The sequence below is a fragment of the Brachyistius frenatus genome, unplaced genomic scaffold, assembly GCF_029030835.1.
Source record: "Brachyistius frenatus isolate BFR_SWC_R1_liver_20210118 unplaced genomic scaffold, ASM2903083v1 Contig_148, whole genome shotgun sequence".
Taxonomy (NCBI): domain Eukaryota; kingdom Metazoa; phylum Chordata; class Actinopteri; family Embiotocidae; genus Brachyistius; species Brachyistius frenatus.
This window is the reverse complement of record NW_027210747.1, coordinates 1,413-22,179: the sequence shown is the minus strand read 5'-3', so window position 1 is coordinate 22,179 and position 20,767 is coordinate 1,413. Positions and strand designations below refer to the sequence as shown.

At 39.2% G+C, this 20,767-nt stretch overlaps 3 protein-coding genes across 3 annotated transcripts; 2 read left to right on the top strand and 1 right to left on the bottom strand.

Moving 5' to 3' along the window:
* Window positions 1-3,849: 3,849 nt before the first annotated feature.
* Window positions 3,850-8,501, bottom strand: LOC138631062 (glutamate-rich protein 6). The gene is made up of 2 exons (XM_069715785.1): window positions 8,352-8,501; window positions 3,850-5,715 (listed from the first exon to the last, which is right to left on the bottom strand). Exon 2 carries the CDS (start codon window positions 5,542-5,544, stop codon window positions 4,798-4,800), a length of 747 nt encoding a protein of 248 aa, XP_069571886.1. The 5' UTR covers window positions 5,545-5,715; window positions 8,352-8,501; the 3' UTR covers window positions 3,850-4,797.
* A 1,392-nt stretch (window positions 8,502-9,893) lies between these two features.
* On the top strand, window positions 9,894-17,375 carry atp6v1e1b (ATPase H+ transporting V1 subunit E1b). Its single transcript, XM_069715786.1, has 10 exons — window positions 9,894-9,992; window positions 10,117-10,178; window positions 11,851-11,916; window positions 13,074-13,183; window positions 13,426-13,492; window positions 13,606-13,695; window positions 14,594-14,662; window positions 14,994-15,088; window positions 15,197-15,284; window positions 16,599-17,375. Exons 2-10 carry the CDS (start codon window positions 10,146-10,148, stop codon window positions 16,659-16,661), a joined length of 681 nt encoding a protein of 226 aa, XP_069571887.1. The 5' UTR covers window positions 9,894-9,992; window positions 10,117-10,145; the 3' UTR covers window positions 16,662-17,375.
* Window positions 17,376-18,044: 669 nt separating this feature from the next.
* On the top strand, window positions 18,045-19,716 carry LOC138631080 (adenosine deaminase 2-A-like). Its single transcript, XM_069715808.1, has 4 exons — window positions 18,045-18,345; window positions 18,917-19,136; window positions 19,217-19,427; window positions 19,585-19,716. Exons 1-4 carry the CDS (start codon window positions 18,045-18,047, stop codon window positions 19,714-19,716), a joined length of 864 nt encoding a protein of 287 aa, XP_069571909.1.
* The last annotated feature ends 1,051 nt before the right edge of the window (window positions 19,717-20,767 follow it).

Here is a 20,767-nt window from a genome sequence, read left to right as displayed (position 1 = left end):
TGTGTTTTTGTGTGCATGCATGCAAATATACATGCCAGTGTGTGGTTCATGTGTGTGTTTCCTGCCTGTGCAGCACGCTGATAAAAACAAAGAACCACAAACCTCGTCCTCTCTCCCACTCCCTCTTTCCCGGTTTCCATTCAGGGTGAAGCTCCATAAATTAAAGACCACAACCTGTCGGGTTGCAGCCGAAGCCTGACAGCTGTGTGCCGGTGTTGGCACTGTGTGGGATGAAGAGTTGACTCCATTACGTTGGTGTTTTGGCTTTTCATTGCTGTATGTGTTAATGTTCTTTAGCGTTATATGATCACTGGTCATCTTTCTTTATGAATAAGTGCTCTTTAGTTGGTCTCAAGAAATCACTGCACTCAACAAAGAAGTAACATGGGATGCTTTTCTGGAAACATAGTTGTTTTACCTACTTTCAAATTCCCACGATTCTATCTTATGCTGTTTTAATTTTTTTATTTATGCTATTCTATTAAATCTATAATGGATTTTTAGCCGCTAACAACAGATTGAAATAAAGTGGTGTTTGAAATATTGTGATTTGCTTTAGATTTTTTTCTGTCTCTGCATGAAAATGACCCAAAACATCATCGGATTTTCCCCCAAGTCTGTGAAGTAAAGAGAAACCAATTAAATAAATTAGATAAAAACATTATGCATGGTCATCTGCGAGTGGCAAAAGTATGTGAACCCTTGCTTTCAGAATCTGGTGTGACCTTCTTTTGCAGCAATAACTGTAACTAAACGTTTCCGGTAACTAGATCAGTCCTGCTCGGAGGATTATTTGTCAATTTCTACAAAACAGGTAAACTTCAGGATGTTGGTGGGTTTCCCCTCCATGAATTGCTTATTTCAGGTCCTTCCACAACATTTCTATTGAATTAAGGACCAGACTGCGACACTCATTCCAAAACATTAACCTCATTTGTCTTTAATAATTCTTTGGTAGAACAACTTGTGTGCTTAGTTGTTGTCTGGCTAAATGACCCTCTTGAAATTCAGATCACTGACAGATGTTTTTGTTTTATTATTCACTGGTGTAATTCAGAATTCATTGTTCCATTAATAATGTCAAGCCATCGTTACCATGATAATACCACCATGTTTTCCAGATAGGATGCGTTTTTTTCTGCAAGACTGCAGCGTTTCTTTTCTCAAAAATAACTATTCTGTTCTATTCTATTCTATCCCGTTATGTTTCATATGCTATTATGCTCTGTTCTATTGTGCATTATATATAGCTGTGTTCTACTCTATTGTTTTCTACTTTTCTAATCTATTTTGCTGTCCTATTTTGTTCTGCTTATTTCTACACTATTGTGTTTTATTCTTTTCTGTTATGTCCTACTTTGTTGTGCTTAATTCTATTCTATTCTGTTCTGTTGTGTTTATTTTTGTGTAATTCTACTTTTCATTGGATAAATAAAGTTGTTTTATTTCATACAAATTCATTGTATATTTTACTAATTTAAAGGACACTTTAGGACACTCAAGGATGAGAAATATAAACAAATTCTGATATAATGGATCTGACATTGCATCACTATTTATTTATTGTCCACTTTTATTATCTAAAAAAAAAAAAGTAAATTAATCTTTAATATGTGGTGTGTTGGATTTTTACAGGGATGGGAGGTGATGAGGAAAGTTACAAAGTTTGATGTTCATGTTTACCTGTGAAGGTATGTTGTCTCGCAGAGCAGACAACGCTGCAGCTGTATCTCCAAACAAAGAAGCACTTTCCTTCCCCTTCTCAGTTCAATAGCTGTGTGCATGTTGGCACCGGTGCGGGAACGGCAGGCAAACCACAGCACAGTTAACTCCATTGTTCTTCTTTATTTACTGGCACTCGATGAAAATCAAGAAGTGTAAAATCCATTGGTGTAGATTTAGGCTATTAGAGCGAACGCTTGTCTGACCGCAGAGTTATAATCGTTATCTATCATGTTGGTGTCTTTCAGTGTTTCACTGTTGTTCTTGTGCAGTGAGAATAAAGTTACATATTTTATTGAGCAGGGATACAGCTACCTTTTATTGAACTTAATACTGTAGTTGACCTGCCTCACCACAATTTATTTAACTGATTACTATATAAAATCCTCATTTCATGGGGTGTGACTAAAAATATCTGCCATTTGATGTACCTGATGGCCTGTCCTTTGAATCATAATTATAATATTAAAACTGCAAGCAGTGATGTACGGGCCCTCGCACTCCCGCGCACCGCCTCCCCGAAGCCGTCTCCACGACGTGCGCTTAAAAGGTGCTATTTTTGCCTCGTTTCCTGTCTCCAGCAGGGGGCGCTGGCGAGCCGTTTGGCCACGCCCACTCGCAAAACACATCAGATGTATTGTCTCACCAAGCGCTGTGTGACACGTTTCGTGAGGTTTCAAGCAAACATCAACCTCCTGTGTCACGGCGAGACATCCAACTTTGCCGCATCGTCACAGCGACGCCCATTGACAAAGTCGAACGAATGTCTCAATATATCATCAACTACGTGTTTAGGTTATTGTGACCCGACTTTAGGTTCATGTGATCAACCAGCTCGACGGAGAACGTGAAGGTATGAAAAATGTCAACGTAGCAACAAAGTAACAAAACATTGGTACGAGTAACGAAAAGTAACGCAAAGTAACGCAAACACGCTACGAACAGATCGGGTCCAGTGTACATCCAGGACATGGTCCAACCTTACACCCCATCCCGCTCCCTCCGCTCTGCTTCTACCAATCGGCTTGTCGCTCCCTCACTGCGAGCTAAACACTCTACAAAATCACGACTGTTTGCCGTCCTGGCTCCTAAATGGTGGAACGAGCTCCCCACCGACATCAGGACAGTGGAAAGTCGGTACATCTTCCACCGCAAACTAAAAACACACTTCTTCAGATTTTACCTTGGATAGTACTTCTACTAGTAGCGCTTAAAATGGCACTTACTGATAGCACTTTGTAGTTTGGCTTTCTTGAAGAAATTGTATTTTCTTGATTCTTGTTGTTCTGGGTTGTGTACCCTCATGGTTGAAATGCACTTATTGTAAGTCGCTTTGTATAAAAGCGTCAGCTAAATGAAATGTAATGTAATGTTACGTTACGTAAAAGTCACTAATATAGCATAAAATATCATAAAAAAGTCATACTATAGCATGTCGCTTATAATATGATAAAGTAATACTATAGCATGTCATCTAAAATATGAAAAAAGTCATACAATACCATGTCGTCCAAAATGTGATGATGGTTTGGGGATTTTTTTTTTTGGGAGGAACAAAAAGTTATACTATAGTATAACGTTGTGGACGAAACACTACGGCATGACTTTTTCTTCATATTTTAGACAACATACTAAAGTATTTAAAAAATTTTGGGCCGAAAAAAAACGTCGTGCTCGGGCCCTAATGAACAGTAGGTCCTCTTCCTGAGGCTGATCATGGGTTCATGTCTTGTTGCTAAATGACTGTAATGGTGCTGATTGACCAGCAGGCGGCAGGATGGAGCCAAAACCAAACACATCTTCCTAGTTCCTGACCCAAGGAGAACTTTAAATTTGTCTTGCAGCTCAACGTTAATCACTGAAAAGCAAAACCATCTCCTGGGCTCCTCCTGACACATGGAGGTCAAAGGTCAGGGCTCATAGCACTTGAGGAAGGGGTTTAGTGTCCTGCTCAGGCACACATCAACTGGACGTGTATTATCTAGCTCAGTGGCTCCAAACATGAGGGTCTGGACCCCCCAAGTGAGTGTTAAGAGCAACAACAACCCTGCATTAAAATAACAACACGGGGCGTTAAAAAACAACCCAACTGAAGGAGATTGACATCTAATTGAATGAACAGAGGTTTTTAATTTGACCACTTATTATCCAGTATTCCATGCAGAGCTGTGGAACATAAATGCGAGGTGATTAGTGTAAAGATAGGCGTTAAGAAACATTTCTGCTGAGCAAAGGAATTTTTCAAATGTTTTTTCTAATCTTTGCTTGAGACACAAAAGTTTCAAGTGAAACAATTCATAGAGTAAACTGTAAACTAACCCTTGGACGAGCACCCTGAAGTAGTCAAAAGAGACCAAAAACAGAGTTAACAATATTCTTCAGGCATCCAAAAACACGACTCAAAACAAATGCTGATGTTGCTCCTTAACTGCTAGATGTGAAAAGTGGTAACTATCCATATCAGTTTAAAGTGTTTTTATATGCAAGTGTGCTGCCCCCAAAGTAACTAAAAAAGTGAATTAATGCAGATTTAAAGGCAAAAAGATGAGGAACTGCTGATCTAATTAAAGAGTTTTTAGCCTACTCACTGCTGTCCTGATACTTTGCATCAAGTGTGTACTGTGTGTGATCATGTGATTTTCAAAATTGGCAAATTTGTATATTCACATTTAAATGTCATGTCAATTCAGATGTCATCATACAAGGGTTATATATCCCTGCAAGACGAATAGGTATCTAATTACATCCTTCTTGTTCTACGGTGAAGTAACGAGAAACACACTGACACACAAAGAAACATCAAACAAAGATTTCAAGTATCAGGATTCTTTAAAATTATATTTTACATGATTTTTTTTAGTGTCCTCAGAGATTAAACAGAAAAACGAAGGCCATGAGCTGAGGTAGCACAAAATGAAAAATCTAATTAATGTGTCTGATGAGAACTAACATGCAAAGTGACAGAGAGTAAGATCCAGAATTCAGAGAGAGAAGTGGAATATTTCATTTGGAATAGAGTTAAAAACGGAGACGCCCTGTGCTGAAAGGTTATCCGGGGATTCAAAGAGAGATTTTCTACTTTCTGCAAAAGACCACAGCACCGTATGCTACTACTCCCACAACGGCTACTAAAGCAGCGCCTCCACACAGCAGCTCGGTGGAGCTCAGCGGTTTGGTCTCGGAAGCAGCTGGCTGTGGCTCCAGCTTCTCTGGTGCCACCTTCGACTCTTTCACTGAATGTTTGTCCACATCCGAGAGGGGAATCTGTGAGAATTTGAGTTGCTCGAGACTCACTGCTGGAGGCTCTGCTGCCATGGGTGCGAGGATGGAAGGAGGGTGGAGGCCCAGAGTGGAAAAAAGCTCCTCTGCTTCGGAGGTTGTCGTTGAAGGGACCGGGGTGGACGTGGTGGAGGGGGGATCGAGCTTGACGATAGGCAGAGGAGGCAGGGCCATCGGGGGAACCACCTGCCTGAACTCTGCAGGCTCCCTCTCCAGATGAGGCTCCTCTGCAGATACTAGGAGCTCCTCAGTTTCTGGGGCCTGGAGGTCCTGCTCCTCCTCCCTGAGCTCCACCAGCTCCCTCTCCCCACCCAAAATGCTCAAAACGCTCGTCTGCAGCTCCTCATCGTCTTCCTCCTCTTCCTCTGTTCTCCTCCCTCTCTCCTCCTCTGTGGCCTGCTTCTCGGCCTCCTCGAGCATCTCGGCCTCCTCTCGCTCCAGGTGGACCATGTCAGAGTTGAAGGAGTGGTTCTCCTCCCCGCCCAGAACCGTCCCGTCGCTGCTGTCGAGGCTCTTGGTGTCGTCGTGGTCCACGTCGCCCATCGTGGACCAGGACTCCGCCAGCAGGCTCTCGCTCTGCCAGGGTCCGGGGCTCTCGGCGTGGGTCAGAGGCAGGGCAACAGGGCTGGGACTGAGGGGTCCGGCCTCCCCGTCTCCTCCATCCCCCCTGCTGGACTCGACTGGGGCCTTTCCTTCCAGAATGAAGGTTGGCTGCTGCAGAGACAGAGACGATTAAAGGTCAGACAAAGTCACTGTGAAGTTTGGCAGTGGGGGAAGTTAACTGAGTACATCTACTTATGTACTTACAAGTTATATATCAGGATTATTTTGAGTATTGCTGCACCCTCAGAGAGATTTTGGTCCTTTTTCTCACAATAAAAGACACTTATGGAGACTAAAATGCATGCATCTATTGAGGTGAGCAGACCGCAGCAACAGTGGCAGCACCAGTTTTCCCCTGAAAGGTCACATTATTCAAAACAAAACCTTCACAGAGGAAGATAGAGCAAATGATAATGTGCAACACGTCCACAGACATTACCAACTATTTTTACTTGTCTGCGCTCTCAGTGACGTCAGTGAGGCTACCACTGGAAAAAGTTGCTCACTGGCTGCTCTGTATTGCGGCGGCTGTGACTAACTATAGCCTCGACCTGCATATCATACTATGTTTAGGCACTGTATACATCTCCATCTGTCACCCAGGAGTGGAAGCTATTTCACTAATTTCACATGGCATGTGAACTGGACGAGAGTAGCAACATAAAATGGAAGTGGCGTATCGCACATTATGTCTGAAACACGGAAATTCCAGCAGTCCAGCAGTCTCATTCTTGCGAATACTGAGATATAAACATTAAAATCTCAACAGCATGACGTCTGAATTTGTGAAAAAGAACTTTTCTAATTATGGATACAACTATATACTTTGATATTTGCATGGATTCAGCTCAAAATGCCTCTTGTTGTCAAAGTGACCTTGATGTGCCGAGTCTCATGCTTTGACTGCAGAAACTCGTCACCCTCATGCCGCTCCCAGAATAGATATCTTCAACACTTGCTGCTCACTGTGTAATGTTGTATCACATTCGCAACATGTGGTCCATCTGCGTTCTCTCTGGTTTCAGAACACATCTCTTAACGAGGACAAATCCCTTAACAGCCTTTGCGGGACTTGAATATCTGTTACATTTGCACTTGACCTGACATCAAGTTGTGAATCGTTGAATATTGTAAGCAGAGTAATTACAGATAGTTAGTGATATTTAGTAGCTGCAGTGTTTAAGTCCAACAATATGAGAAGGAAAGCTGTGACATTTCCTTTAAAATGTGTGTTTACAGAAGAGAGCTAACAAAGGTAATGTTAATTATTGAACAAAATATATTTGATAAACGGTGAAAAAACTGGGGCATCGAATAAAATCTGTGTTGATACATGTCTGCAAGACTTGCAGCACATTAACTCAATGTATTGTAATGTACAGTAATGCTGCCTGATTATGAAACAGAAAGGCACATGATGTTTACCAAGATAGAAAAGAGGAACAAAATGGAGCTTTGAAGTGTCACAATCTAAAAAGGTTGGAAACCACAGATCTAAACGGATAGGAGGAAAAAAAAACTCATGTCACTAGTTTTGAATTTTAATTTCCTGCCTTTGTTTATTTTTCTAAGCCTTTGTTTTCACTAACATTTTATGGATCGGCTCCTATACTTCCATGCAATATTTACAGAACTCCACTATCCACATTTAAACATAAAAAATTACTTTTTGCATATAAAGTGTCTTAAAAACATTTAGATTATTTTGAGGTAAAGCATCCACAACTATTATACACATATTCACATGCGCTGAAAGTCCAAAACTGTGTCGCCTCACAGGGGAAAGCAGATCGCCTTCCTGCCTGTTGTGCAAGCGCGTTACTTTTTGCACAATAAAACTTTCTCTAAACGAGCAGCATAGACAAAATCAATCAGGGCTTATGAGGCCTTGAATAAACATTCCTTTACACAGTGGCGTTTGATTATTAATGATCAAGTGTGTGCTTCCTGTATTCAAATCTGTATTTTTTTTCTCTTGGATATTTCAGGTTTTTAAAAAGAAATTTCAGTCTTGTCTTGATCTTGTTTGACTCCACCCCTTTCTGAGTGAGTGGACTGAAACAGACACCTCCCAGACGTCACTGATTTAATAGCCAACTAGCTGCCATATTGTTTCTCCCAGGATTTGTGTCCCGTGGGCCTGGGAAGTATTCAATCCCCGAGATAAGGCTGCCTACATTACGGCAGGCCACACAAACATTTTAAACCCTTCAAAAGCTCACACACACGGAGTCAGGTTCACCCGAGTCCCTGCTTGCTAAGAAACTAATCAAACTTTCCTACTCTGTGATCCACCTTTACTTACTGTCCCACTTGAGTAATTGGATTCCCATTGATGTTATTAAAGCAACAGACTGTTAGTGAAGTAAATGATCAGCGGAATTTATAGGGCACTCTTCCTGTGCTAATATTTGATGAGGATTAAGTGATATCAGATACCACAATTTACAAAAGGTCGGCTTCCAATGTCACAGTGGGAGAATCAGTTAATTAAGACAAACCAGCTCCTGCTGTCCATTTCTCTGTCATGTAAAGGGTTAAATTTTGTCCTTCACTGCATTAGGGTGACCCACAATGACCCCTCTAGCTTTACAGTTAACAGACTTTTAATGACAAAGGCCACAAAGTCAAATCACAGTGTTGATTCAAGGCACAATTCTTCTTCTCCTGTTCCTGCAGAGGACTTCAGGCTTTACTCAAGCTTTATCTACAAATGAGTAAAAAGGAAAAGCAGCATCCCAGCATACCTGTGTCCTCTCGGTTCGGTGCTGAATGAGTTGCTAGATGAGAAGCAGATCAAAGTGGGACCGGCATTCAGACACGAAGTCACAAATCAACAGATAGGCAGGCAGACATGCTATAGCTGGCACGGGAATAACAAGGTAGACAAGCTGTGCAAAAGTCTCTCTCTCTCTCTCACTCTCTCTCTCTCTCTCTCTCCCTCTCACCCTCACTCACCCTTACTCACCCACCCCACTTTTTTAAATCCATGATATAAGAGTTGGCTGCCAAGAAGTCAATGGTGACTTTTGCAGTCAATCCAGATTGAGAAACACTACAAATAATGAACGTTTAGGACTGTAAATGCTCAATCAGACTTTAACCTGCGTGTTCACAGCCTCTGAAAGATGTCAGCTGGTGAGTGTTGTGTTCAGGTAAACAGTCTCTGGAGTTCCATGTGTCCAAACAGCAGTGTGCACAGTGGAGCTGGTGACACCGAGTGGAAAAAGCATGTTACTCAGGGAGAGTTGCTATTTCTAAAGCTGAATTTTCCAACTGCTAGTTCCCTCTGCTGGCAAGACACGTTACAGGACTGGAAACTGTGCCAAGTCTTTTGTACAGTAGCAACATGTGTATTGTGTACACACGGTTTTTTTCAAGATATGCTATTCTTTTCTTCGTACCCTGTTTTTGCGATCTAGTTTTGCTGGCCCTTAACTGCATTTGAACCTGAGAATATATATATATATATTTTTTATTTTTTTTATTTTTTTTTATCAATTACCATTATAGGCCAACTTTTGATTCCTGGCTATTGTTATATTTCAAGTTCAAATTTATTTGTTATTTCTGCTTAAAAAAAAAAAAAAAAAAGCCGATGGAATGAACCACAATAACAACAACTCACATTAAACAAAAAAATGAGATATTTAGATGACATTTTAAATTACTTATACAGTGAATATATTTGTACATATATTTTGTTTAAAAAAAAAAGTATTAATATTTGGTATAATCCAACATGGCATGAAAATAACAAATTGTATTAATTGCTAAATAAATAAACAATTGTATTTTTTTTTAATTCATCTTAGAATACATTAAAATCAGTGACAGAGAGACACAAATATATATATTTACAAGCCATATATATTTAAAAAAAAAATCATATGTATCTTTCCTCGAGGATATTTTTGTTTTATATTTGAGTAGGAAAATCTAATTATCTGGTTCATTTTTATTTAATCCAAAATAATAATGACAAAAAATTATTTGTATCTTTTTTAACAATAAAAAAATAAAAAATAAAAATAATTTATATATATATATATATGAAATGGCAAAAAAAACCCACAATCAGATAATTCAAGTTAAAATAATATTTTTCAATTCAAAATGTATTTAGCACATAATTTTAAATATATATGTCGATATTTAAGACATGAAATTGCTAGATAAGACATAAATAAACGAAAACTAAACAGCCATCATGTTCCTCTTTTACGTCAGGATAATGCGTCGCTCTTCTTTCTCCTCGCATCCGACCGGCCCTTTCCGGCGGAAGTAAACATCACGTGACTTCTCAAATCAGCTGATCCTCCGTAGACATCTTTACGAGTCACGACTGCAGCGATTAATTCATACACCTTGTTGTCTGTGATTTTCGGGTACGTTAATGCCGAATTAAACCTCAAAACTGCGTTGTTAAATCCTTCTCGTTGTTAGCGACGGTCTCTTTAATCTCGCGGTGGTTTTGACGTTTGTGTTCTTTGGGTATTTTCTGTGACACAGGCCCGGGCGGATCTTTGACGGCTGCGACCATGGCGCTCAGCGATGCCGATGTACAGAAGCAGGTAATGAAGCGTTTTAACCTTCAGATTAATGACACCATTCAACCATTTATCTTCAGATACCGCAGTTTTCTGCAGCTTTAAGCTGCAAAGTGTGTGTTTATATCGAGGAGAGTGACATTGAGAGTGTGTGTGTGGAGATATGGAGGGTCATATTTCTTAATGGTCACATGATGAACACCATGCCAGGGCCTGATGAGGAACTTGGGAGTGTGACTGAGCACACAGCAAGAGTCACCAAACACGGGAAATTGGCTTTAAAAAAAAAGAAAGAAAAGAAGCAACATTGAGCTGCAACACAACACAAATCATGGCTGGATTAACTTCCTGAGGGGCCCTGGGGACAATTATGTATCACTGGGCTCCTATTGACCCCCACTGTACATGAATGTGTCAACTAGAAACCAACCAGCACCCTCGAGCTGAGAGGATTAGTCACATTTATTGTTTGAGCCATTTGTAAAGCTTCTTATATTCAAACGTGTTCCCGATGATAAAATATTTTTCTCCAAAAGCTTTTCGGTATTTGACGGCTGGTCAGACAAAACGAGCTGTTATTAAGCAATGTATAGTGTGTCAGTTGTATTGAAAGTGAAAATAACAATGTGTTGCAGCCTGACAGCAAGTTTTTTTTTTTTTCTGTACTCGATTCACAAAAAAAAAAAAAAGATTTGAAAAATCACATTATAACTTGTTGATTATTTTCATGATGGATAATTCTGTTGGTTATTTATCAAAGTGATCAATCAATTATCAAAACTATTTTCCGTTGATCAATTAATTAATTAATCAATTCATTCTTGCAGTTTAATAATAATAATTTAAAAAAATTGACATTTAAATTAGCAATTTATCAGATAATGTGGATTTAAATCACATGAAGACTTCTGATTTTATGTCCTCAGTCAGTGGATCTGATACAGAAACATTTCTCACTGAAATGATAGAACAAGGCAGCACAGTCACCTCACAGCAGTGACAACACTCGTCTTTAATTACGAGAAAGGCTCTCATGCGTTCCCATCACATTTCAGACATAAGGTGGAATAACATTTAATAAAAAAAAACTACTCACTGTTCTGATCCTCTAACTATCCTGTAGAAAAATGATATTCTGTCTGCTGCAACAAAAAAAAAAAGGAACCTGTTTCTAAAGTTGTTCCTTTTTTCCTTCAGAAACAAGGTTAATAGCTGGAAATGACTCGTGTCTCAATCTGTACAGTGAGAAAATGAAAATATGAAAATCACTCAGTCATGTACTTTTTTGTATTTTTTTTTTTATAGAGAATTAACAAAGCAAAGCTTTCTTTTTGTTTAAAAGGAGCGAAGACATATTTTCATTTCATGCCTCCTGTATTAGAAAGTGCAGTCACAACAAAAATCTTCCATATTGTGCAATATACAGAATATTTCTTCATCCAGATTGTTAGAGGAGACTTTGATGACTCTAAAAAACATTCAGATCAGCAATAAATGTTGTTAGAAAAGTGTAGTGTATTTGATTGTCTGGAAATCTGACTTTTAGTGCCTTGAACTGGTGCCAGGTGCATATATATATAGCCTATATAAAAAGAAGAAAATGTTGTTGTTAAATCTAACCTTTTTGTTTTTAAGGCAACACAGCCACAGAATTTCTCATTCACTTCTCATTTCTCATTCTTTCTCCTGTCTACAGATCAAGCACATGATGGCCTTCATTGAGCAGGAGGCCAACGAAAAGGCAGAGGAAATAGATGCAAAGGTATGAGCACATTTTATTTAGGATTTTTTTTTTAAATTATATTTATTATGAAGTCAAAAAGTTGAAAAATGAGGGAAAAGATGAGACGAGGCGTTAAAGGTCAGTGCCTTCAACCCTGAAGCTGCCGAAGCGTCCTGATTAATAAGGCTTAAATGTTTGAAAATAAAAATAAAAAATAGAGTAAGTATTAACTCATTCTTCAGACAGATGGCAGGTTTCATCCTTAGCCGGCCTGTGATGTAGCTGTTATTTATTTATTCCTTGATTTAAACCAGTAATGTCATTTAAAATTAGGAGAGAGATCCGTGCTCAAGGATAAGCATAATACAGTTTATTTTGTTTTTAAGGTATCACTCCAAATGCAGCTGTATGAGGTTTTGTAAATCTGTTTTCATCATCAAAGACATTTCGTTCTAACTTAGATTCACCACTAGAGGGCGCTAAAAGCCGCGTATTTGCTGGATAAGTGCAAATATGAATGGAGATTGATCAGCAGATTCCCTCAATCTGAATTCTCCTCCTGACATTCAGGAATAATTTGGACCTGACATTTTAATTCAGTTGGTAGACATTTGAGTTATTCCTTAACTTATAAGCAACATCAGTGTGTCAGTCAGAACATGCAGTTCAACTAAAATAACACTGAGGTATTTAACACGATGGTCCTGTAGATTCACAAATATTTTCAGGCCTGTGAACATCCAGATGATGTTTGAGGTGACGAAAAGCAGGAACAACTTGTAAATACGGAAAAAGTGGGATTTAAAATATGAATGTTAAGTTAAAAGGTTGTATTCTCTTTTTTGAATATTCCACATCGGTCAGTGATGAAAATAACCCATAGCTATTAGCAGCCGTGGTTATTTGAAAATATAGTTGAATTTGTAAAGGAAGTTTTAAAATATGTTCATAGATAAGAAAGTCAAGGTTCTGTTTAATATCTGAAATAACACGGGTACAAAGTCACATAGTGCACATTCCCAACACAATTTTTTTTTTTTAAATCAAATGATAAAGTAACCCAATTTGAATCCAGGCAAGGGAAATTTTAATCAGCTGACACCTAAATTCAATAAAAGCTGCGGCAGAGCAATAAAAAGTGATGTTATTATAGCGGAGGTTTTGTGTTTCTGAGTGAACTGTGTCTCCTCCTGCAGGCAGAAGAAGAGTTCAACATCGAGAAGGGTCGTCTGGTTCAGACCCAGAGGCTGAAGATCATGGAGTACTATGAGAAGAAAGAGAAGCAGATTGAGCAACAGAAGAAAATGTGAGTCATGGCGAGACATCACAGGACACATGAAGTCCTTCCTTTGTTCCTCAATCCAGCCAAAGAAACAGCTGTACGTGTGACGGAGTCTCTGTAATTTTATTTAGCTGCTTCATCCGACAATAACTCTTTTGTTTCTCGCCCCGAGCTGTCGGCAGGGTTTCCGAATGAACAAATACAGTCCCACCTCGAAATCTAAACGGGCCCAATGTGTGTGTTTGTGTTATTTATCTGTTTAACAGTCAAATGTCCAACCTGATGAACCAGGCTCGACTGAAGGTACTGAAGGCCCGTGACGATATGATCTCGGTAAGCTACTCTACATCACTCTGTCGTCAAACGTGTTCCTCGTACTGCGACTGTGTAAGTTACACAGCGATCAGTAGAAATAACAGAAACCCGGTGTGTATTTCCTCTTTCAGGAAATGCTGAATGAGGCTCGTCAGCGTCTCGGTAGCATCGCAAAAGAACCAGCCAGGTATCCCGCTCTGCTGGACGGATTGATCTTGCAGGTTAGTTTCTTCTCTCTGCTCCGGAGCTCCGCCTCCTGAAGTCCACACGGCTCAACTCTTCAAACCTGCTTTCACACTCGGTCTCGTGTTGACCAACCGAATATAGAGCGTCGGCTCGATTCCTTATTTAACAGCCGCAACGGGGTCTGTAAGAAAGGGGCCGATGTGCAGCAGCAGAAACCTTCTTCATTTAAATCATGTTTGAATTAATACTTTCTGCACAACAAACGGGTGAGCTGCTGCACACAGATTCACAATTTCTACATTGACATCATTTGGAACAAAGCAGCTCAGGATGAGTCCACCAGAATGAAAACACCTCCAGAGCGCTTCTATTATTCACTGCGTGCAAAGTGGAAAATCACGTGGAGTTTAAGTTTTACTGCTTACATGCGGAAAAAAAAAATGCTGCACTGGCGGCCTTGTGAAGCGTGGAACTTATGATCGAGTTAGAAGTGAGTCCGTCGGATAGTCAGCCTAACAATGGAAACCCTGTTTGTTAGATTCAGCCCATAAGTTGCTCCATATATTCTAGTCTTGTCAGTGCAAATATATTTCTTTATGCTTGTGTATCTCCAGAACACTTTGAGAAAATGTCTTCAAACTTTGCTCATACGTTCACGTGGACTCAAGAATGAACTGACACGACTTCTCACTGTGACCTCACAAAACACCAATACATGAAAAGTAAATCCTCCTTCATAAATGCTTTAGTGTTCAGTTTTTTTTTTTTTGCATCTGCAGGATGTAGAGCGGCTGTTCAATCGTACTGCGTTAAAAGCAGAGAGGCCTTTGTGATATTTAGCTTCTTCTCATTGATGGAAAAAAAAAAAAGGGTTAGTCAGAAACTGTGTTGATATTGAAGTTTCGATCTTCTTTTCATGATCTTTCGCATCAGGGATTCTATCAGCTTCTGGAGCCCAAAGTGACCATTCGCTGCCGTAAACAGGACATCCAGGTGGTGCAGGTGAGTAAATTAGCGAGAGTATGTTCAAAATTCAATTTATGTTCCTCCATTTTTTGTTGTTGTCCAAAACAACTTGCAAGTCGGATACAATCAAAACCACTGTAGATAATGTCACAAATAACTGTTTTTAAAATCCACCTGACCCCAGTAAAAACAGTTGCAGTTGTTTGAACTCGTTCCTCTCTTTATTATGTGTGGGGGAACATGTCAAGTGAGTAGAGGTGCCGTAAAGACAGAGAGGGGGGATTCTGCTGACCGAATCAAGTCATGTAACTTGTTCGAAAAAGTAGAAAACTGAATCCCAATTTGCATTGTGCCTCTTGTTATTCAGGCATCCATCCAGAAGAGCATCCCCGTATATAAAGCAGGTGTGAAGACAAACCTGGAGGTCCGCATCGACCAGGACAACTTCCTCTCCCCAGACCTGTATGCAGCCTCGCATTTGAAAAGAAATCAACTAGTCAAACATTTTCCTGGAAAAACATCATCTTCTTTATTTGATCTCTCTTGTCTTGATGTTTTCACCCCTTGCAGGTCTGGAGGTGTCGAGATCTATAACGGTGATGGGAAGATCAAGGTGGCCAACACCTTGGAGAGCAGACTGGAACTCATGGCTCAACAGGTAGGAAATGCAGACAGCTCATGATATTTATTATTCACTTTTATCCTCTTTAGTGACCAGGCTTTTCACTTAAACATTTAAGTGTGTGTGTGTGTGTGTGTGTGTGCGTGTTTTTTGTTATTTACTGACAGCCCTCCACAACATTTTTTTAAACAGCTTCATGTTTCATGGTGTTAATTCTGTAAAGAACAAAGCTTTTATTAACAAATGTGCATTTGATAATACAATTTATTTTTGCTTTCATATCAGCTGAACTTAATTTTCCATGAAAAAAAAAGCTGCATTTTTTAAAAATGTTTTGTTGATCATTCTTGATATTGTGGCATAATGAGATTTTAACTTGTGATTTCACAGAAGCTTCTAGTTTAAATCTGTTCTTGTCACATGATTTGTGTTGTTGGTTCTTTATTTGAGTTGTTTTTTTCTTTTGTGGGTGCCACCTTCTTAAAAAAAAAGGTCTCTAACCATGACTTCTGGGTTAGGTAAAGGTCAAATAACTACTAAAGTGACTTTTAGTCTAACAATCTGTTTTTGGTTTAAAATTGAATTACCTATTTAAATGTCACAAAATGAGATCACGTTACTTACACTTTCAATTTTCCAGATGAGGAAGTGTAAGCGACATCTCTAGTCACAAGATAGAGAAGCGGATGTTCTACGGATTATATTTGTTATTCTCGTTTATTATTATTTTTTTTTTACTATTTGTATCGTTTTACTTACACATTAAAAAAAAAATGCATTAAGGATTAAGAGTCCTCTTTTACAAGTGTGCAACAATAAAAACAAACTCAACTAACGAACAAACTCGTCAGTTGAGTTTGTTCTAAAATAGAAACGTGTTGAAGGTAAAAAGAAGCTACGATAACAGTAATCATTATTTTTCCTGATGTTTTAAAAAGGTTGTAAAATTCAGATAATTGTTTCGGTACCACTGTCAGATGAACAGTATAGTCCTCTAGAATTTAGTAAATCTGACTTTACTCGTGCTTGTGCAGGTTTTTAATTTTTGCTCAAACAGAAAACATTTATTGATCACTCAGTCGGGCAATTGACGGAGAAATAACCTCCACCTATTTTGAATGTTGGTTAATTTTTTTTTAATTACGGGGGAGAGTGAACTAATAAATATCTTCGGGTTTTGGACTTCCGGTCTTTCAAAATCGTTACTGTAATTTCATTATGCCTCCTCGGGTTTTCAAATTAGATTTTACCATCTAAAATGTTATAGACAAAATGATATGAATAATTGGTAATTCATTGGTAATGATCGTGAGTTGCTGCCCCATTTATAAACTGTGCCTTTGTTTGCAGATGATGCCTGAAATCCGAGTGGCTCTCTTTGGTTCCAACCCAAACCGTAAGTTTTTGGACTGAGATCCTCGGCTGCATTAGAGAAACACTTCCTTTTATTTTTTATTTTGTCATATGAAAGACGTCATTCCTTTGTCTGTGGAAAAAAAAATTGTGTACGCAAAAGAGACGCATTGTTGTCGTGTGACGTGTTGCTGTATTTTCCCGTGTGTTAAGAAACACGATGAGTGCTGCATCTCAACATTACAGATGTGACATCGGCACAGCTGTAAAGACTGGTTTACTTTGCTGCTCCACTTCACGGGTCTCAGTTTACAGTGATTGGTCAGGGGAGACGGGATCGGGTGATTGGCTGGATGTTTTACAGGTTGTCCTCTAATTGGATCAGTCTTCATGACAAACACAAACACTGTGTCACAGCTTTCCTCCTTACATGAACCTCTTCCCCACATTATAAGTTGCATGGTGCATTGTGTTGCTAATTGTTTGTCTTCTCCAACCAATCACAGAGGGAAAAAAAATTGAATCCTATAAACAAAACTGAGGACCGAACATGACCTTACAGAGTTAATTTATTGATGTTACATCTGCTTTTCTTCTGTAATGAATTAAAGGAGTGGGTGATATCATTCCATTGGGTGCACTGTATGTATATGAGGTTTCCAGATTAAATTATACGTATGTGTGGTTGTTGTTTTTTTCTTTTTTTTTGATTGTGTCTCAAACTGAAAATGTTATATTGTGGAAATGTAAAACATAATAAAATCTAAATCATTAGTATCACTTCTGTGACCTTTTTTGACCCGGTGTTCCCACTGCTTAGTGATGTACAGTTGTTTTGTTTTTTATTTATCTTGCAACACTGGCCATTCATCTCCCATTCATTACTTTATCACATGGTATTAGTCAGACAAAAATGCCCCAATTATCCAGTTGCTGTGAGTATTTTGCTGACATGCTCGACCGGCTCAGAGTCTCTTGTGGAAAACAAGCAGAGTCTTTTGGGAGACTCGTGTCCTGTCTCAGCTCATCCGTGGCTCCTTCCTGTTTGTAAGTATTTTATGATTTAAAGTAGCCAGATTTGCCTTTAAGATTTCTCTTTTCTTTTTTTTTGTTAATATATCTGAGAAATGTTTCTTACTTTGCTCCACTTTTCGCTCTGATAATTCAAACCAAACGTAAAGCCGTCATGGTCACAGCTCAGTGAATGGGATCTCTCAGGACTCTAATGCAAGCTAAGCAGCGTGTTATCATGTTGATAACCTTAAAACAAGTTTGTCAAATGTATTTAGCCACTACGCCTCTTCTCTGTGGTCGAGTAACTTTAACGTCAGTCGTTCATGTCTCACACAGTACTTCTTTCTTTTGCAGTGATACTGGTCTCGTGAGGGGAGAGAGCATCATGTTCTAGGAGGAGTACAGCACTCTCCTGTGGCACACAAGGACATGGTGATCTCACTCTGCCGGGCTGTGGTCATTTACGTGCCCCTTCTGTGGTTCGTGAGGGTTACTGACGGGATGCCTGACCCTGCTCAGAGGGACCTGCTGATGCATCAAGAGGCGTCCAGACAGACAGGAGGCCGTATGACGCTGACGGCAGCCGAGCAGAAGCTGGACGCTTACCTCCACCGATTAAAAGAGCAAGAGATGTCTGCCGCACAGTTTCCCCCTGCTATCCACTTCTTCAAAGCAAAGCCTCTCATCCAGAAGAGCTCAGTCTTCAAACTGCTGCAGAAGATGCCTAAAGGTGATGTTGCAGCCATAGATGGCTTACTGAATGGGTCTACAGGGCACAGACATGGGGGTGAAAGGGGTTGCAAGCAAAAGCCTGTTATTGTAAATTCATTTCTTTATATTATAGCTGCAAAGCACGAAGGCTAGATTAACATTTCATTCAGGCTTCAGGTTTTGTACAATGTTTTGTGTACTGTAATGTGCCACAATGTGTCGTATATCTGCATAGTGTGTCGGTACATAACTGTGTGGCACAAAGCTTTGGACAGGACTATACAAAAAGACAAACATGCAATAGTCACCAAACAACTACAAAAGACGTGCAAAGGAACTACAAAGACACAAGAAATGCAAAACTGTTACAGTAGAAATCAAAATAAATATATACAACAAAACCTTTCAGACTTTCTCTGATTGATGAGGTGTGGGAGGTCATTTACACGTCTGTGCTCGGGGGCCTATTGTCTCCTCATCTGTCAATGGTTGCACCAGCCAATATGAACCAAAATCTTCATTTTCATGTCATTGGTAGTTTCAGTACATCAGTCCGAGTTTGAGGTTCTCTCCTGCTGTTTTGGTGACAGGCGCAGCCCTCCACATCCACAGCTCGTCTTTGGTCAGCGTTGAATGGCTGGTGAAAAATGTTACCTACAGGCCTCACTGCTACATCTGCTACACTTGGGACTATTCGGTCCGCTTCCTGTTCTCAGATCGCCAGCCCTTCCCACGATGGGATTGCTTCTACTGGCAGCTGCTCGAGACCTTGAGGGCTAAAATAGGAGATACTACGGGCTTTGATAACAGGTTAAGTACCGCGTGTCCCTTACACCTCTAGATCTAATGGGAAACTTAAACCAGAATATTTGTTTTTGGGTGTTTTTCAGTTTAATGCAGCACCTCACACTGTTTACTGAGGATCCAGATGGTGAATATCCAAGCCAAGATGTTGTGTGGGAGAAGTTTGAGAAAGCATTCATTGCAGCTGCAGGACTAATCACCCATGCCCCTGTGCTGACGGACTACTTCTATAAGGGCTTCGAGGAACTTCATCACGACAACATCATGTATCTAGAACTGAGGAGCGGCCTGTCGAGGGTTTGTGTTGGCTTTTTCCTTGATACCTGATCCCTGCAGCTTCTGCCCCTCTTAAAAAGCCACAGTAGAAGCAGTTCATCTGGCATTTCTGCTCTTCTTCTAATAAGATATTACAAATGGCATTTATTGAAGTGTAACTAACTTTTCTATCTTGCAGACGTATGAGCTTGATGGAACCATTCATGATAAAGTCTGGACTCTGAAAACATTTCAAGAAGTTACCAAGAAATTTAGTGGAGATCATCCAGACTTCCTTGGGGCCCGTATCATTATTTCTGTCCACAGGTAAGATAAAACTATCAGCAAAATCACGTAAAAAAGATGCTGAGACATTTCTAAAATGCAACTACATTCTTGATGTTACATGGTTTCCCCAAAGGGAAAAATCCTTTGAGGCTGGACAATGATGAATTAACTGCTTGATTTTAAGAAATTCAAAGAAAAACAGGTGATGTCTTCAAAATGTACAAAAATTTAATATTGTATAAAAATACAACTACAAAATACTATTGTATGTTGTGAAAAATGTCATTGTATAGCATGGAGTCAAATATATTATGACATCAAAAATATCAAAATAATGACTGTTTTGGTGACCAGGCGCAGCCCTCCACATCCACAGCATATAGCATGTCGTCATAGTATGTCGTCACAAATATCCTGAAAATGTGACACTATAGTATGATGAAAAAGATTTCATTAAAATGTTAGGCAGGACCTCACAGTGAGAAGGACATGGGTACAATTCCAGCTGGAGACATTCATGTATTTGTATTAGCATGACTACTTTATCACATTTTGGACGACATGCTATAGTAAAACTTTTTTTTTTATCATATTTCGGACGACATACCTCACCTTATGGCCTTACGTTTTTATTTTGTTTTTTGGGTGAAAAAAAGTCATACTATAGTGTGATGTTTTTTATAATGTGTACGTTATCAAAAATGTCATATGGCATGTCGTCTAAAATGTGACCAAAAAGTCATACTATAGCATGTCGTCTAAAATATGATCAAAAAGTCATACTATAGCATGTCGTCTAAAATATGATAAAAAAATCATACTATAGCGTGTCGTTTAAAATATGATTAAAAAAAAGTCATACTATAGCATGTCGTCTAAAATATGATCAAAAAGTCATACTATAGCATGTCGTCTAAAATATGACCAAAAAAGTCATACTATAGCATGTCGTTTAAAATATGATTAAAAAAAAGTCATACTATAGCATGTCGTCTAAAATATGATCAAAAAGTCATACTATAGCATGTCGTCTAAAATATGACCAAAAAAGTCATACTATAGCATGTCGTCTAAAATATGATCAAAAAGTCATA

Coding starts and splice junctions, on each gene's coding strand:
- LOC138631080 (XM_069715808.1), top strand. CDS start 18,045: ATGGTGATCTCACTCTGCCGGGCTGTGGTCATTTACGTGCCCCTTCTG. Junction 18,346..18,916: donor GCTGCAGAAGATGCCTAAAG/GTGATGTTGCAG, acceptor TTTTGGTGACAG/GCGCAGCCCTCCACATCCAC. Junction 19,137..19,216: donor ACTACGGGCTTTGATAACAG/GTTAAGTACCGC, acceptor GGTGTTTTTCAG/TTTAATGCAGCACCTCACAC.
- LOC138631062 (XM_069715785.1), bottom strand. CDS start 5,544: ATGGGCGACGTGGACCACGACGACACCAAGAGCCTCGACAGCAGCGAC.
- atp6v1e1b (XM_069715786.1), top strand. CDS start 10,146: ATGGCGCTCAGCGATGCCGATGTACAGAAGCAG. Junction 11,917..13,073: donor CAGAGGAAATAGATGCAAAG/GTATGAGCACAT, acceptor CTCCTCCTGCAG/GCAGAAGAAGAGTTCAACAT. Junction 15,285..16,598: donor TGGAACTCATGGCTCAACAG/GTAGGAAATGCA, acceptor CTTTGTTTGCAG/ATGATGCCTGAAATCCGAGT.